Genomic DNA, 19,380 nt, shown 5'->3' on the forward strand with positions numbered 1-19,380 from the left:
GCGGTACTTATTTGGCCTTTTTGGTTACACAAGGAGCTTGTATCAGTTTACAGGCCTTTTCAAAGATAGAGAGCATGTGCCTAAGTGTGCATGTGTGTGTGTGCGTGTGTGTGTGTGTGTGTGTGTGTGTGTGTGTGTGTGTGTGCGTGTGTGTGTGTGTGTGTCTCATTTTGAGCTAGGAAGAAAATAATGTTTCATACCAATCCCTGTCAAATGTTCATTCGGGATCCTACATATGTATACATTAATGATTTTGATGACAATTATAATACAAAAAGTGTATATGTGGTGGTTGCTGGCACGCAAGAAGCAAATGGTGATCTTTTGTTTTATAACATAAAATGTATTACAAAACGTTGGGGGGACAAGGGTCTCTTTTAAAATTATTTTAGCTTCATGCACTGCATATGCTGTTCAGCATCTTCATGTTGTTAGAAAAATTACTTTCATACAAAAATGTTCAATGTCGAATGGCATTCAGCATAGTTGATTCTGATGATTATTTGGTCAATTGCATTATGTAAATGATATATGTTATGTAAATGACACAAGATGTAACATTTCAGTGTTATAAATTAATCTTCAACTTGACATGACACAAGAAGTCCTTAATGCAACACATAAACACAAGTGTGGAGTCTAAAAGAGTTATATCTTGTCTGTTTCGCAAAACACAGAAAATCGCTGTAACTTATTTATACAGCTTGAAAACATAAAATTGACTGACTGAAAGAAAAAGGCACCCTTAAAAAATTACTAATAAAATAGGTAAACAATACAAACCAAAACAACAGCAGAAAATATTTTACACTGAGACCGTGACGTATTGGTCCTGATCAGTTGCCTTACAAAATGGGTCAAAATGGATAAATATTCACTTCCAAAAGCAGAATTTGTAATTGGACATAGTCTTTTTTAAGTACTATGGATTCTTTGAGCAATAGCAAACCACTGACCTTGATGGAAAAACAATTCTAATGGTTGCCTAGTTTGGTCTTTCTATTGGCTGCTGATAAAGACCAATGCCTCGTCTGCACTTATGTTGCCTAGAGTCCGCTTCAGGGCCTCCCGGTCAGGGCCACCTTGTCAGCCATCTTACTTTCAACACCCTTCCTGAGAACATCCTGACCACTTCAAAAAGTCATCTAACCTGCCACATTGTTCTCAGTGATATGGAGAAGGGTTCCATGTTCGGTACCATGACCTGAAAAACATCAACAATATTTTAGATTACTGCCAATAAAATAAAACCGAGTTGTTACTTAGGTTGACCAATTATATAATTACTATATAAATGTTGTTGCAGTTGACTAAATTCATAGCTGAGTAAAAGTTAATGGATATCATAGCTGATCAGTTGTTCATGGATATCATAGCTGAGTAATAGATATCTTAGCTTAGCAATAGTTAATAGATATCATAGCTGAGTAAAGTTTAATGGATATCATAGCTGGGTAATATATATCTTAGCTGAGAAACCGTTCATAGATATCATAGCAAGCCGAGTAAAGGTTAATGGATATCATAGCTGAGTTAAAGTTAATGGATATAATAGCTGAGTAATAGATATGCTAGCTGAGTAAAAGTTAATGGATATGATAGCTGAGTAATAGATATCATAACTCATCATAGATATCATAGCTGAGTAATAGACATCATAGCTGATCATATTCTTGCATCCAGAATTGATTTATTATAATGTAGTTATGAGGTCGTACCCTGGTGCGCTATACGTTTGGTTGACCTGTGAGGGTAAAGTGGTTGAACATGTGGACATGATGTTGGGAGAAGCTCCGCGGCTGGCGCTGTTGGGAGAGGAACTGGAAGAGACTAGAGACAGTACACATGGAGAACATCACTGTGGTGCAAAGGCACACACACGTCTGAACAGAGCATGCACTGCACATGCATGTCTGAAGCGTAATGATTTGTATTCTGTTCTGAGGCATGGTGAGGTGTACAGAAACAGAATAGATTGTAATTAAACCACTTGCCTCCTCCTGACGCCAGTGGGCTGAAGGGCCTGGACGAGGACGCCTGGATTTAAAAAGGAAATCATTGATTGGATTATTGGAAAGTATAAAATCCCCCATACACATACACTTTTACTGTGTGTGTGTGTGTGTGTGTGCTTGTGTGTATTCAATATTTTATGCATATTGGCAGGGGTTTTGGTTCACCATTCTGTTGCTGAAGTTGTGTGATTTCATGGCCATGGTGGCCACAGGACAGTAGATTCTCTTCTCTTTCTGCCGGCGATTACAAAACCAAACCCGTACGACTTCTTTCTCCATAGAGAGGGATTCTGAGATGAGCGTTATCTCCTCCGAGTTCGGCTTTGGATTCTGAACAAAACAGAACATGTTATTTATTTAAAGGAGATAAACCCCCTGACCCCTGACTGTTGTTTTATTTTACCCCCCCCCCCCCCCCTTAGTTAACAGAGCACAGGTGTCAACGTTTAAGGGAGGGTCATCTAATGCAACTCTACAAGTGGTGTTAGGATTGATTTCAAACTTCCCCTTGATAGCAGCCTGTCGTATAGTGAACGACAATTTAATAAAACAATCAATCAATGTACTGCAAAAATCGTGTCATGCGTTTGTGATTCTTTTTATTTGTGCGTGTGTGCGTGTGTGTGTGTGTGTGTGTGTGTGTGTATGTGTGTGTGTGTGTGTGTGTATTTTTGTGTGCGTTATCGCTCAACTCACATCAAGAAAGCGCTTCTCAAGCGTCTGCTTGATGTTGGTTTCAATGCTGGTCCTCTTCTTCCTCTTGCGGCCGTAGCCCTCGATCAGCGGGGGCAGCGAGGCGGGGCTGTTCATGGCGTCCGCCGGGGAGTTCTCTGCCAAAACACCAGACGTCAGAGCCGGACATCATGAGACATCACATAGACCCCGGACATCATGAGACATCACATAGACCCCGGACATCATGAGACATCACATAGACCCCGGACATCATGAGACATCACATAGACCCCGGACATCATGAGACATCAGATAGACCCCGGACATCATGAGACATCACATAGACCCCGGACATCATGAGACATCACATAGACCCCGGACATCATGAGACATCACATAGACCCCGGACATCATGAGACATCACATAGACCCCGGACATCATGAGACATCACATAGACCCCGGACATCATGAGACAATCACATAGACCCCGGACATCATGAGACATCACATAGACCCCGGACATCATGAGACATCACATAGACCCCGGACATCATGAGACATCACATAGACCCCGACATCATGAGACATCACATAGACCCCGGACATCATGAGACATCACATAGACCCCGGACATCATGAGACATCACATAGACCCCGGACATCATGAGACATCACATAGACCCTGGACATCATGAGCGGAACATCAAATAGACCCCGGTCATCAGGAGACGATCTCTAGTATATGATGAAACTACACCATAGTAAAATGTAATAATGTGTGTATTTTCTATATCAGTATTATTATGATAATTATTGCAGGTCATTTTATTTAAAGCCATTTCAATGTTTCACATAAGTTCAAAAGGTCTCGAGCCATTTGAAATGCAATGCTGTTTAATAATCTTATTTTAGGAACCAATGAAACCAACAACAATTCATGAAAGAAGTTTAAAATTGCTTGATATGATTAGATGTTAAATTAGAAACACATTCATCTTAGATATCAATTGAATATGTTCCATTTAAAAGAATAGACAATAACTTAATTACGTGAGTGCTGCATGCAGCGCTCAACTTTGTTCTTCGTAAAGGTCCCATGGCATGCTACTTTATGGATGCTTTTGATGGATGCTCACAATGAGCTTTCCAATCCCTTTCTCCTCAATGTCGCAGTTCATGTACTTCAGGGAGTCAAAGCCAAAGTTCCTTTCCCCCAATTCCTTCCCAACCATGGCTAGGGGTCTCGTTGTGGAACTACCAGAGTAGTCAGAGAACCCGACGTGTTACGTGCCATAACACCAACAGCAGAACGGTTATCCAAATATCAAAGAAGTGTACAACATCTGAGTTACAGTGTGTGTATTCACACACACGCAGACACACACACACACACACACGTGGCGCTCGCACGGTCGTAGCTCATTGGCGGCCAAATTCTCTGGGCGAGCAAAGCATGGACCTAGGCCGAGGCAAAGCAGAGAAAGTGGGGGTTGTTTGTCCCCGTAAGACGACATACGGGGAAAATTCAGATTCAGCTACTACTACTACTTCAGCTACTACTACTACTACTTCAGCAATTACTACTACTACTACTACTATTACTACCATTACTACAACCATTACAAAAGCTAGTACCACTACTGCTACTACTATCTTCCAGCTTTGACAGTATTACAGTTAAGCTTCCAGCTTTTGCAACAACGTATTTCAGCACTTTGCTTCTCCAGAAAGAAAAGCTCCAGAAAGCAACTTCTCCAGGTTTTTTAGCAGTGCACTTTAATTCATTAGACCTTTCAGATTTGTAAGCAGTGCAGGGCAATACATTTCACCTTTCAGATTCTTCAGTTCAATTAAATTCACATTTCTGAATTTTTAGCAATGCTTCTCATTCAGCTGTCAATTTATTTGTTTCCAACCATTTACTTGAAACATATTTTCAACCTCACTTTGTACTACAGCACACCCCGCATTTTCTGCAGGAAATGCATTTTCTAGTTGATAAATGTTACTTTATGAATGGTGTGTGTATTTATGTGTGTGTGTGTGTGTGTGTGTGTGTGTGTGTGTGTGTGTGTGTGTGTGTGTGTGTGTGTGTGTGTGTGTGTGTGTGTGTGTGTGTGTGTGTATGTGCAAGCGTGTGTGTGTGTGTGTGCGTGTGTGTGTGTTTGTGTGTGTGTCTCTGCGTCTCTCTGTGTCTGATTTATGAGATATTTGAAATATGTATCAAATGTTTTGTTGTGACATGACTTGGGTTTTTGGCGAAAATGGCCCAACAGTTGATCAGTTACCTTACCTGCATCACTCAACCACTTCTCCAGCAGGGGCTTCAGCTTGCACATGTTCTTGAAGCTCAGGTTCAGGGCCTCAAACCGAGAGATGGTTGTCTGACTGAAGTCATTCCCATAAAGCTTCCCCATCGCAAGGCCTACATCTCCCTGTGGAATACAGGGGAAAAGACTACACAGGTAAACAAGTATACGGTATAGGCTATCTCAACATTTAAAGTATTATTATTCAAAATGTGTAAAAGTCAATTTAAATAGCCATATGTTTCGTACAGAACGTTAGAGAACATCAACGGAGAGACACGGCCCATGTATACGAGACCAGTTTTTATACCTCAACGTCACGTTAATATGTACACAAGGGGGCAGTATAGCACCTCCGACCCCACCTGTAGATCATCATTACATGCCCACAATACATGAACTTGAGCATATCCAGAAATTAAATGTTAAATGTTAAGCAAATGTTATGTGAATGTTAAAGTCAATACATCAATGTCAAAAACATATTGAAAAATCCTTTAAGTGTAGGCTCCTGCTGAAAAGCAATTGGTGTATGCAACCAAGTGAAAATATCAATAACTCTACGCTCAACGCTAACGCTCTCCATAACAAAACCCCTCTCCCATTCCCTGCTTGACCAATCAACGATTATTGAATTGAACCTTTGGTCTGTGTTAATTCCGGATTAACTTTTAACAAAGTTTCACCCATCACATACAAAATGTACCTGCGTAAAGCCAAGTTTGATTCGCCTTTGCTTGAAAGCCTTTGCAAACTGCTCCAGCTCCTCCAGGTCGCTAGGCTCCTCTTGCGGTGGTAAAGCCATGTGCTTTGGCATCTGCAGGTGAGACAGGTCCATATGGTTGTCCATAGACGGCCCACCCAGACCGGAACGGTTCATAACCTGTAGTGGAGAGCGGGGGATTGTGAGCTCACCTTTTCTTTACATATTGTGTTTCATCATAAGCAAAACAACGTTCTATTTTTTATTCTTTATGGCTTGCTTTGCTTATTTCTTTCAATTATATGAAATGCTAAACTTTTCTTTCTTCAGCCATTATGAAAGATATGCTTTTGCCTCAACGCAAGAAAAAATGTACGCTTCCACCCATACTGACATGAGGTCCTAGTCTCCGGGCAACAAGGCTTCTTTAACTTATCTACTCCAGCCATCACATGTTTCCAAAACTGTTTATAATTATTTGAATACTTTTATACTTGGTTTATTAAAAACCGTCAACCCATGCAATAATCTCTTTCTAAATGAATTGGTATGCAAGAGCCTTAAAGTTCTGTTTCAATGTAACAAAGGGATCTTCAGATTCAGCACTTTTGGACAAACATAAAAAATCTAGACAAACCATAAATGTGCCAAAAGTATGATCAATACTTGAGGTAATTATTTCTCTTCTATGCGTTTATTAAGCCACTTTAGGACTGAGAGCAGCCAGGATGGTTTGATACCTGTGGGTTCAGGGTGAGCCCCTGCTGGTGCTGGAGGAGGCTGGACTGACTCTGTGGTGGAAGAGACAGCAGGTTCTGCTGCAGAAAAGCTACAGACAAACAAAATGGAGTCAAATCATTCTGTAATACAATGTGATCATTCTTTTGTCTTCAAGGGTCAAACCATATTTGAACAGTTCAGGTCTTCCTATATCTAGGATGAGGACGTCGGAGCTGGTCTGGATTTAAAATGGGGTCCATCTGAGTCGGCCCTATCCCGTGTTTTGTAATTGTTGTCAATGTGTTGTTGTTTTTTTTGCTCGCTGCTATTGCATTGCTGATTGCCTTCTGTTTGGACGTAAAAGTCACTGTAGGTTTAGGTGCAGACATTCTATGCTTGGTTGATTTGACAGCTACAGCCTCATCATCATAATCGTTTCCCTCGCAAACATAATCGTTAACACATCTCTATGACCTCGTCCTCAGGCGGGACCGCCCCGGTCCCAGAGTCGTTCATTTGGCTTGTTGGCCCAGACGGGGGAAAAGAAGGCTCCAGTGTGTACCTTGGTGACTAGTCTGTGACTGTGATAGCAGGTAGGAGGGCGATGAGAGGTGAGACGGAGGCATCAGAACCAGCTGCTGCATCGTGTGGAGAGAGGGCAGCTCCTGGTCATGAGGCAGAGAACATCAACTAGTAAGCGACATTATGTTATGCCCGATGCATCTGAACATATATTACAGCGGGTTGCAGCATGAAGGGTTATTCTGGATCCAGAAGTCCTACTACATTATAGCAGAGCTACTGTGGGGAGACGGCTCAGAGCCTGTGAGAGTTAAGCCTTGTATCCTGTGTCATTACGATTATCTACCCCCTGATCTACCCCCTGATCTACACCCTGATCTACACCATCCAGATCTACACCCTGATCTACACCATCCAGATCTACACCCTGACATACACCCTGTTCACCCAGACCTAAGCTTGTCTGCGATCAGACTTCAGATTTGAATCTTAAGCTGGATTTTTGAGACTATACACATAAAGGACTTCGCTGTTTTATCCTGCAACAGAAATAGCAACATGAATAAAATGCTGCCCTAAGTATTTCATTCTGAGTCAATCCGAAATATAAATAATGCCATGAAAGAATAATTGTCCATAGCAAATGTCCTACCCCAGTCAGCTGTCCACCGGGTAGGCCTATGGTTGAACCCTGTGTTGGGTGACATGTCTTCAGTGATAAGACAGAATGATGTGAGTCGTTGATGTCTTCCGTCTTAATCTACAACAATAAAACACATCAACACAGGGAGGTACTAAAGTAGGATGGTGAGGTCTGACCTGTGGGCAGACTAATGCTAATGTAAGGCTGTGGCAGATCTTCCTCTGGACACCTGTGTGTCTCTGTTGACATGTTGCAAGCAGAGGAAACAAATTCCCAGGGCGCCTTCCCAGGAACACAACTTCAGTTAGCTCGCTGCTCATTAAACGAGCGGATTGTCACTCCTCCCTCAGGCTCACATGCAAATAGCGGCCGATACCTTTGATCACGCTGCCTAGCAACGCTGGAACCCGCCTGTCACTCAACCTGTGCCAAGTGGAATATTTGAAGTAAAAAAATAGCATGGCCGGAAAAGATTGGGAGTTTGTTTAAAAATGATGTTAATGTTGTGTAGAGCGGCTCATTATTGCCTGGAGATGTTAAGTATAGAAAATTCAGTTTAACCAGAAGACATGGATAGATAAATATTGGATTGGGGTTTATTGCTTCAAATTTACTGGATTGGTGGGAAAAAATCCTCAACAGAATGTGATGGGATTTAGCTAATGAGATCATCTTGATCTATTTTCCCTTGGCCAGTTAATACAAAATGGAGGCCTTTTTATCAATAAAGTTACTCAGCAAGCACTACAGTAAAAGACAACACAACACATTACAACGCAATACAATGCAATAAAAAACAAAAATGTGATACAAAGGTTACAGATATATGTTAAAACAGCCAGAGTATGTAATGGTTAGGTAATGAGTGCTTTCTTTTAATTTAATGGGAAGACTATTCCAGTTGGCTCTTACCGAGAGCACTGTGTGTATGTATGTATGTAAAACACAGTCCCCTCTATTTCATTTTGAAAAATGCATATGATTGTGTAAAACATATAAACTGTTGATATTCTTACTCACTTGTCGATTGAAGTCTATTCCGTTCTGCTCTAAATCTTTATCAGAAAGGAAATATAGACATTTTTTAGTATAAGAAACATACATAAAATAACTTTCAAACTCAGTAACAATGACTTGATTTTTTTTTCTGATTTACAACAGTTATTTGTAAAATAAAATTCTGATCAGATTTCAATCCATTATTTAGAATTGACAGAGAGATAGAAAGAGAGAGAGAGAGAGAGAGAGAGAGAGAGAGAGAGAGAGAGAGAGAGAGAGAGAGAGAGAGAGAGAGAGAGAGAGAGAGAGAGAGAGAGAGAGAGAGAGAGAGAGAGAGAGAGAGAGAGGGAGGATATGAGTTAAAAGGCAGTGTAGGAGTGATGCTCAAATGTGTGCAAAGTAATCTCCCATTATTTGAATGTCAAATGTGGCCAGTGGGAGTGTGCTTTGAAAGGCAGTATGCCTGCAGGAGCCAACACAATAGAGATGGAGCCATTCCCCCCTAGTCCTTGTACCTAGCATCCCAACCCCCTACACAGCCAAACTTCCAGTATGTAAATTACATTCATGCAAATGAGTATGGATCATTTCGACCCTTTACAAACTTTGCACCACTTTCAGTCGAATGTACTTTCCTAGAATCCCACAGGCTTGTTGTGAATTGAATCTTGTTTTTTTTTTACTAATCTTAACAATATGCTGCTTGTGTTTAGTTACTTTATGTGAGCTTAATATCCATTTTATGTCTTCCTCCAATGTTTTTTCTTTCTTATGGTTATTAGTTATAAAACATTATATTTTATGGTAAGGTGGTTTATTATATATATATATATAATATAATATAATAAAATAAAGTTATCTAAGTCATTTCTTCCTAGTGTATTTTTCTCTCTCACTCACTCTTAAAGTTCCACATTTGGTGGTTCCGTGTTTAAGTGTTTCGTTTTTGTCATCCAGTTACCCAGGGGCAGTGATCGTTTTTACTGCAAATAGCCCTGGGTACATCCTGGTGCAGCAACTGACGGAGTAAACATCTCTCTGTGTATTGAATGAATGCAGTTGCAATACCTTTACTAAACCAGTTGAACTAATATAGTAACTAACTGATGTAAACCTTATCCGTCTCCTTATTAGACCCTAATACGTTAAAAAGTCACAAGAACATATGACAACTACATCCAAAGGGATATTGATATAATTATGATATGTATTTACGTATATCAAAACATAACGGGAGGGATGTCTTTTAAGAGCTACACACACACGTAGTTAAACTTTTTCCAAACAGTATTCATCCAATTTGCTATTAAAATAGATAATAATAATAATAATAAAAATTATGATATTAGTAATATTAATAATTATAAAAGTAATAATAATATATTTCAAATATAAAGCAAATCCGGTAAAGAATACATTTTGTACAGATTTCTGTCAGTATTATCACAAACAATGAGACTCATTTGGAATCTGAACAATAGATGTAGAAGTTATTTGATAAAAAGACTTCCCTAAATTCACCTATTTTACTAGATTTAAGTGAGATACATTTTAAAGGTTGTAAGTCAATGTTCTCGTTATGCTGAGGAGAAAGTAAAGATTAGTGTGGCCTTACCTGCTTGCTGGTCTGGCGACTCCGAGTTCTCAATCGTACCTGTGCTCATCTTAATACCTGTAATCATAAATATAGGTGATTTTCCTAACGGATTGAAACTTAACCAGCAGCATGTAGAACTAGACACCTAGTAAAATGATCTTGAGTCATTATAATATGCTGCCCCCACCCTCCCAAATGTCATCACTAGAAAAGTGCACATGTGAATGCTGGTTATATTCATCACATCTAGTGGACATTCTGAAGATACACACACACACACACACGTTACATATATATATGTTTGTGTGTATATATATACACACATATAGATGTACGTATATGTACATATAAATGTTATTTACATGTGTTTGCATACATATTTATGTATATGTACGTATGAATATATGTATTTATGTTTGTGTGTATGTATGTCTGTATGTGTGTGTGTGTGTGTGTGTGTGTGTGTGTGTGTGTGTGTGTGTGTGTGTGTGTGTGTGTGTGTGTGTGAGTGTGCGGTAGGGGGGGGGGATTAACTCACCAGGGCTGTCCTTCAGATTCTTGTTTTGACGTAGAATAATGCTTCTCATTGGGGTAAAATCTGCAAGAGCTCATCTACATTTTTTCCCAAACTGGGTTGGTAGAAGAATGCTCCCCTCCTAACCTGAAGCCTCCAGAGGGGATTTGCATAAGTGTCTCAGTGTCCTATCAAGCTGCGGCCTGTTTGCATAAATCAACAATGGGGTTCCTATGAGTCTAGGGAGAATAGGCACATGTGTGTACATTTGTATTTATGTGTGCTTCACAAAGGTTGAATAAATATACGCCACATTGTGATGCTCTGTTTTACTAGAAAATAACACAGGGCTATGTGACTACGTTTAATGTGTCGTTTAAATTAGCCATCAAATTGACTGCTGGTGAGGCGATGCTTAGTTAAGACACAATAAACATGAGGATTATACATATTAAAAGTATGTACTTCTGTTGCAGAGTCATTTTATTACCAGCTAAAAGTCAAAATAATGTCTTGTGCGTATTGACCAGGTGGCTTTTCACAGACCACTCCCTCTTCTCCGTCCTAAACACACTGGGCACTATCGATACCATGCTGCACTGCAGAAGGAAACATCACATTGGTCTGGACTGTACTCTGCAGCATTCCTGGACACCTAAACGTGTGAGTGAGTGAATGCTATCTTTAACCCAGAGACAATATTGGAGATCAATTCTATGAACTTGGAATATTAAACACTGGCACGCGATGACAAAACCAATGTAGTTCTGAGGAACACAACAGTTAAAAATATGGATACAAAGCAGAATATGTTATCAGTAGCTTGTTACACTTACAAATAAAAAGGTTGATGTTCAATCTAAATACAAACGACCAAACGACTTTTGTCTCGGCCACAATGCTAAAAAGAAACCTGACGCCACAAAGCTCTCCAAAAAGAACCTACTTCCCACCTGACCACCAACCTGCCACTCTCCCAATTCTCTGCTCATCACCAGTAACTACCTGTTCACAGGCTCGTTCCCACTGGCACTCAAACCCACAGCCATCAGCCCATCCTCAGAAGGCTGGTTTCCAAACTTCAGCCCAATTTCCATCTTCCACTTTCTGACCAAAATACCAGCCTTATTGCTTTGAACTGTTTCAGTCTTGATTTAGATCACTCCGCCCTTGATCTCCTTGTCTTCTCAGAAGCTGGCTTCCTCAACATCTTCATCATGCTTGACCACATATCTCTGGTACGGCCATTTCCTGGTTCAAGTCGTACCTCTCGCACAAACACCCCCTCATCAACATTATCTTCATCTTCTTATGATGCACAACGAGACTCGTAGCGGGGGTTATCTCGGCCATGGTTAGAGAAGGAATTGGGGACAATTAACTTTGGCTCTGTCTCCCTGAAGTACAGATTGTACTGCGACATGGAGGAGATAGCGATTGTTGCCCGCGGTTGTAGCCCCAAGCTGCAAGGGCACGGGGCTCCTCCGAGGGCCCCGGCGGTGGTGGTGCCCCGGCGGTGGTGTTGGTGCCGCGCGGCGTTGCCCAAAGGCGGTTCCATTCCCCCAATTCAGATTGAGGCCGAAGTGGAAGACCCAGAGACGTCAGAGAACCCGACGCAGTCATTTGAGATTCATAATATCATCCGGAGGCGCACACAGCTTTTGGCCGTGATAATATATATTCTATTATAGGCCTATAGATATCTATATATTATATTATTTAGATATAGAGCTCCAGGACTTCCTCCGGAGCAACCGGAGTGTTCTAGAATATTTACAGAACCCGGCAAAAAGCTGTGTGCGCCTCCGGATGATTATTATCATCATTATTATTATGAATCCAAGCCATTGTGATACATTCACTGTAAACACTAGCGCATGCACAGCAAGACCATGCAATGTAGCCTATATATTGGTGACCGGAATAAAGAAGCAATGTAATCAAGAGTGTAAGAGCATTTAAAATCGACATTTAAATGACCAACGTGGAACAAATACAAAGAAAATAAATCTCTTCACGGGCGCAGCCATTTTTGTTGAGAGCGTCATCACTGCTCTCGGTCTACTCTTAGATTTCCGAAAGATGACGACAAATTGGGGGTGTGACTCCGAGAAATGCCGCAAGAAAGCTGGGAGATCTTCGACCTTCGAGTCGGATGTCTGGCGTCCGAGGATCGAGGAACACACCATCATTCAGAGAAAGAAGAAGTTGCTGTTTCTGACGTCAAGGTCACGTGATTTTTCCGTACCAAAGCAACCTTCGAAGTAGTGGTTTTAAGGTTGGTGTAGTTAATGGGATGAAGATCGTATTTGCGCTTCAGTGTCGGACTGCCATCACAAGCTACTCCTCCCCCCCCCGGGATCCTCCCCTGGACGACTTTAGCACTTCAGTCAGTTGTTGATTCACCTGCCCCATGAAAGTCCCTATGTTAGGCCTATATAATTTAGTCCTTCCAGTTCTTGTTTAGCCAGGAACGTCTCCTGATCACACAAAATGTCTCCATAAGTTTGTCCACCGCAACACAGCGTGATTTATCAGTTTCACTGTGGCCAACACGCAGTCCACGCACGACACAGATGTTCATAGGAAGGTTCGTTCATATCACAGCAGCTACTTTGCAGACCGGCTCTCTTGTGGAGCTACAAGTGTAACATGGCAATTCACACTATGGACTAGACAAATATGATGTCAGTTGCTCAAACTCAGCAGCAGCCCTGGAGGTTCTGCGTGGGGGGGGGGGAGTCCCTTACAGAACCAACTCATGAGGGATGTTTGATGGGGGGGGGGGGGGGGGGGGTTGTCCATATCTTCTCTTGCATTCCACACCCAAATTTTTTATTTTTTTTGTCCAAAGCAATTTACAACCACGCAGGGAAACAGCCAGCTCATCAGGACTCAGGAGCATTCAGAGGAAGGTGTCTTTCTCAGGGACACTCAGCTAGGAGGAGCAGGAAATCGAACAAGCAACCTTCCGGTTACCAGCCAATCCGCTCTACCTCCTGAGCTTCTTTCTCCCCCAATCAAAGCCTCAGCTGCCCAAACGAAGGACCTCGAGTCCTTTTGTAAATGGACTGGAGGTCCCTAGATGGATCACAGCTCGGGCTCTACTTCAGCTTTCCTGTTTGATATGTCACCTGGACACCCAGGCATTTTTTACAAGGTACAGTCTCCCCCTGCTGGCCTTTGATGGTAATGGGGCTGGCACCATCTGTGCTCCCTCTAAAACTTGTTCTTTAGCCTTACCTTTGTTGGTTGGGGGGGTTTGATGCTATTTTAAACTGGATTTCATGGTATATAAATATGCATATGTAGGTGTGGTTTCACCAGTGTGTCCATTGGAAGGGTCACATCCTTAAAGGAATTCCTAGTGCTAATAGACACACTGAGAGCTGCTCACATTCCGACAGCGATGGTGAGCAATGACTACTGACATGAGGCTGTTGAACCTGAACCCCTTCAATATTCATACATAAATGTTTATATACTATGGATTTTTCCTACTTTTGTGAAATCGAACAAGCAATATAAATTAACCAATCTTATTTGTTGATGTGATATTTAATAAGAGTTGGTGTGCCAGTCCATGGCGGCGCGAAAAATGTGGTTCCTAATAAATGAAGGTTTGCTTACACTGTATGTTCTATGTGCTGTACTAGATGTATGGAAATGCTGATTGAAATTATTGAATGATTGTGCATTCTCATGTGAGGAGCGCATGCATGCTCTCCGTAATATGGGGCAAAGCGCAGAATCTATGAGGCCAAGGCGAGGACGTCTCTCTCAGGCTGTGGCCGTGGCTTTTGCTGTGGCTATGGTGATGGCTTCACCCACGATTGCGACTTGTGGTTCCCAAATTTTAAGGGTTTTTCTTCCCGTTCGAGATTTCTGAGTTTCTTTATTCAAATAGGTATTTCTTTAGTATCATTCGGATCCTATCCCAATCCCTTTGTTCTTGCTGCCCAGCCAACACCAGTCGTCTGAGAAGGAACCGACCAGCAACCATGCAACCGGCAGACAGATTAACGGAAGGTTAACCACATGACTTAACATATACTCTCCTGTGCATTGTTGGAAGAAAGCCCCTAATCATGAGTACAGAAAAGCAGCTTTGAGGATTGTATACAAGAAAGTGTCGAATAAGCCTTGGCTATAAAGCATGTAACCTAGGTGGGCTAAGGACTTCCTCAACAACCCTGTTAGCCAGTCTGATGACCGACCTGCTAGCCCCCAGCATGCTAACCACAAGCATGCTAGACTCCAGCCTACACCACGACCTGCCTGTCCTATATATACTAGACAGCCTACACACCAACTGCCTGTCCTGATTAGACTAGACAGCCTATACAACCATCACCTGTCCTGATTAGACTAGACAGCCTATACCACCACCACCTGTCCTGATTAGACTAGACAGCCTATACAACCACCACCTGTCCTGATTAGACTAGACCGCCTATACCACCACCACCTGTCCTGATTAGACTAGACAGCCTACACCACCACCACCTGTCCTGATTAGACTAGACTCCAACACCACCACCTGTCCTGATTAGACTAGACTCCTGCACCACCACATGTCCTGATTAGACTAAACTCCTGAACCAACACCTGCCTGTCCTGATTAGACTCCAGCCTACACCACTAACTGAATGTCCTGATTCTGCGGTTCCTGAACCCAAGAGACATTTATTTATCTTGAGGCTCCCCATCTTCAGGGAGAAATGGGGAATCTCAGGAAGGAGGCATGGCCACCATGCCTCCGGACTCCACTGGCGTACACACCCAGTGCCGCTGAGACACAGCCCATCCCGAGGAGAGAAAAACAGATTCAAAAGTATTTTAGGGTTTTTATTACACAAATTACACCAGGGAGATATAATAAACACTAAAGAACCGGCAAGGTTCGGTGGTCCTGGTGAGAGCATTTATTAGGGCGGCAAAAGAACTAAAATACCAGATGAGGCGGTGATACAAATTTGAGAACACCACAAAGCCTCACTTTTTTATCCCCGAATTTAATCCCAGTCGTTGAATTCTTATTAGAAATTTCCACAGGGTGACCCTGTAACAAAAAAAAATTCTAGAAAGGATATTCATCTTGTTGGATTCTATACTTTGAGTCAAACTCATAAAAGGGTTAGAATTCCCTCTTAATATGTCAGAATTTATCTTATTCACAATTGGGTCAATATAGATTTTTTTAATGGTTGTAATTTCCTTGGGTAATAATACTCCAAGATATTTGATTGCTGATTGCCTCCACAACATCCGAAGCATCGAACAATGAAAGATTGGAGCATGAGTTAGAGACAAATTTCACATATAACACACTGGGTCAAATGTAGTTCATTTCTGTGTTTAACTGAGTAAAAAGGTATTGGAAGGCCGGGACTCTATAATGTTCAGCTAACTGTTGTAAATAATAATAATAAAAAAACATTTTCTATCTACGCGTGCAGCTGTGAGCTCATGCATTGTAATTTATTGTATGATGTGTACTTATAGGGTTATGATAAGACCTATCTTTTAGCAGTGCCAACATTTAAATATTTTTCAACCATTCAGAGAACATAAGGCAACAGGCTGATTATCATTTAGGGTGCCACTCAATGAAATGCAAATGTAGACTGAAGCGTCATCAACACGCCCTCTCAAGTGGTGTGACGAATACTGACTTTCTACTCCTCTTTCATATAAGGTAATTTACATTTCCTAGAAAATACTACCTTAGGGGTTCTCTTTTTTTCGATTATCAGATTTCAGATTTTCAGGATACCAATGTCAGGATATGTTGTTCACATATACGGATCGCGGGTACAAGCGGCCGAGATGAGTTTTCTCAGAAGGGTGGCTGGCGTCTCCCTTAGGGATAGGGTGAGAAGCTCAGCCATCCGTGAGGAACTCGGATTAGAGCCGCTGCTCCTTTACTTAGAAAGGAGTCAGCTGAGGTGGTTCGGGCATCTGGTAAGGATGCCCGATGGGCGCCTCCCTTGGGAGGTGTTTCAGGCACGTCCAGTGGGGAGGAGACCTCGGGGAAGACCCAGGACTAGGTGGAGAGATTATATCTCAACACTGGCCTGGGAACGCCTCGGGATCCCCCCGTCAGAGCTGGTCAATGTGGCCCGGGAAAGGGAAGTCTGGGGCCCCCTGCTTGAGCTGCTCCCCCCCGTGACCCGACCCCGGATAAGCGGATGAAGATGAGATGAGAGATGAGATATACGGCCCATCGGGAGAATAGCAGGAGAATAGCAGGACTTACGCGTATGTGGAAAAGCAGGTAATGTGTCTGGACAGACTATAAAATGCCTGTATTTTGTCTCTGGCTTGCTGTGTTGGTAGCTTAAAATGGGCCACTTGGAGCTGTTGGAGGGAGCTGCGGCCCTACTCTATGCTTGAGTACAGGAACTCCTGCATTGCATTCTCTGTTTTATCTTGTACAGCTACCTCTTCCTGGAGGTTTATCCGTCACCTGACTTCGGTTTACACTCACTTAGTTCTGGTGCCACTGAGATCATGTTATTATGTCCTGAACATCCAGGAACTGTGGCCTGAATTTCTAGCTGAGCCAATTCTCCTGCTCAAGATACCTTAGTTTAGGACATGTGAAGTTGAAGGTTAACCAATCATTTCTAGCAGTTTTTTTTTCCTGTTCAAGAGTAAAACAGAAATCCCAGTTCACAGTTCAGAATTTCAGAAATTGGTTTGGGGATTTGAATTGTCGATTGTCTTATGAACTTCTTTGTTTTCTGACTTAAGAAGTTCTAAGATTGTTAACCTACTTTGAAAAATTAAGATTGCGCGACAATAACGTTGGATTAAAAAGATTGAGGACAACACCGGCAACAGTGCTAAGCGCAGCATTGCTAATCTAAACACTCTGGAATTATCAATAGGCCTACTAGTTACTGACAGAGATTTGGCCAATTTCATTTTCAATTGTCAAAATAGGCTTCATTTGATATGCAAAAACTAGTATGACAAGCTTAAATGAACAACATTGGTTAACATATAGTTTTGGGTCAAGCAATATATTAATGAATTCATATAAATGTTATATAGATATGTTTAAGCAAAGACTTAGCTTTTCACTGCAGCTGTTTTAAGACCGGTGAAGGGTAATCTTAAAGTTGTGAAGAAATTTGAGAAGAAATTGAAGAGCTTTGTCTTCAAGAATCCTGTTTTCTCTTCAATGCTCTTTTAGAAAAAAAAACTTAAGAAGAAAGTTAAGAAAAAACTTAAGTAAAAGTAATAATTTCTTCATTAATATCATATCTTAATTTTTGTCTTAAGAACACAGTTGAGAATAAAGTGCTACTTAAGAAATTTCTTTTTCTTAAGAATGCTTTGTGAATCCGGCCCGGGGTGCCATAGAGAAGATGGTTTTTCATTGACTTGTTATCAAACTCTTATTGCTCCCTCCCTCTAAGATAATAATGGATAAGCCTGGCTTCCCCTACACTTCCTATCCTGTTTGTAATATTCTGTGCTTCTTCGCAATTAAACATGCCACATTAGCAATCTTAAATGATCAAACACTAGCTTATACAATTTTTCAACTAAAATGAATTTTTCCTTATGTTCAAAACTATGTGAAAACTATTTTTGACAATGTGTGTACTGGTACACTATACACTCCTCCAAACTACTCCACAGTTTGAAATACAACTGAACTCTGTAAGCTATCAAATATATTTTGTTTTACCTTTACATCCTTGTGCTCAGGGTGTGTATTTATGTGTATTTATTTTCAAGAACACCTAGGTCATTTCCGCCACCCGTTCTATTCTGGTTGGTTGGTTAATAGCATGCGGAAATATTTTTGTATAATATAAAATAAATAGACAATTTACAAGAGAAAAAAACAATACTCTCTCTGGTTAACATTATTTTTCCTCAAAAGGCAACACAATTTATTTTCTTTAGATGAAATAAAGCTGAAGCTGCCTGTATACCAATATTTATTATAAGTGGCAACTATTGATTTTAGGGCCGTCTTCTACATTATTACGACCCAAAATATACAGCGACATGGCATTCACAGAATAGGCATACGTCAAACCCCCCCTCCATCTCACATTGGCACTCCTTTGACACCCCATAAAGTGTTCCTGAACTGCCACTGACTAAGTGTAAGAGTAGCTTAGCCTCTCGGAAGGCTATTGCTGTTGTGTCGACAACATCAAACCAGAAGAAGCTCCACGTGGCAGAGGCATACCCTCCCTACCGTCCCTTCACGGTGACGTCAAAGCCCTACGACCTCTCGGAGAATAGGACTCGAGTTCGGAGCCAAGTGGACCGTTCACCACGTTAGTGGCAGAGACTGGCCTGGAGTTGGAAACCAGCTTTTAGTTTTCTCAAAATGATGGTATTATTTAAGTAACAGCAACAAAATAGCATGGATTACTAGGTTCAAGATCATAGAAGGATGACTATGATTATTTATACTATGATTCTGGGCTCACTGGCTGCCTCTGGCCTACTGTGGTTTTGCACGAAAAGCACCTCTGCACAAGGTTTGTTCGATTTTAAAGCACTGTGACCTATTTCGAGTTCTGCAATAAGAGCTCCTGATACAAAGACATTTTTTGCTCCAAAATAACCATTGAGTCGAGGCCATATGTATTGGATTATTTAATGATAAGATAGAATTGAGAGGTAGGCCAACTGCAGTATGCCTCAGTG

The 19,380-nt window shown here is 41.4% G+C and overlaps 1 protein-coding gene across 3 annotated transcripts; it reads right to left on the reverse strand.

The window, feature by feature from the left end:
- Positions 1 to 314: 314 nt before the first annotated feature.
- pou2f3 (POU class 2 homeobox 3) lies at positions 315 to 10,852 on the reverse strand. Of its 3 annotated transcripts, XM_060056355.1 has the most exons (13): positions 10,723 to 10,850; positions 10,203 to 10,259; positions 8,609 to 8,643; positions 7,598 to 7,705; positions 6,986 to 7,088; positions 6,444 to 6,532; positions 5,707 to 5,883; positions 4,985 to 5,126; positions 2,712 to 2,845; positions 2,181 to 2,345; positions 1,995 to 2,037; positions 1,719 to 1,830; positions 315 to 1,204 (listed from the first exon to the last, which is right to left on the reverse strand). In XM_060056355.1, exons 1-13 carry the CDS (start codon positions 10,769 to 10,771, stop codon positions 1,165 to 1,167), a joined length of 1,254 nt encoding a protein of 417 aa, XP_059912338.1. In that variant the 5' UTR covers positions 10,772 to 10,850; the 3' UTR covers positions 315 to 1,164. The 3 variants fall into 3 exon arrangements, 2 of the variants coding, with proteins under 2 accessions (XP_059912338.1, XP_059912337.1); XR_009526600.1 differs by having other exon boundaries at positions 1,167 to 1,204; positions 1,719 to 2,037; positions 10,723 to 10,852; XM_060056354.1 differs by lacking the exon at positions 315 to 1,204 and having other exon boundaries at positions 1,706 to 2,037; positions 10,723 to 10,852.
- Positions 10,853 to 19,380: the final 8,528 nt, after the last annotated feature.

The sequence above is a fragment of the Gadus macrocephalus genome, chromosome 7 (genome assembly GCF_031168955.1).
Source record: "Gadus macrocephalus chromosome 7, ASM3116895v1".
NCBI lineage: Eukaryota > Metazoa > Chordata > Actinopteri > Gadiformes > Gadidae > Gadus > Gadus macrocephalus.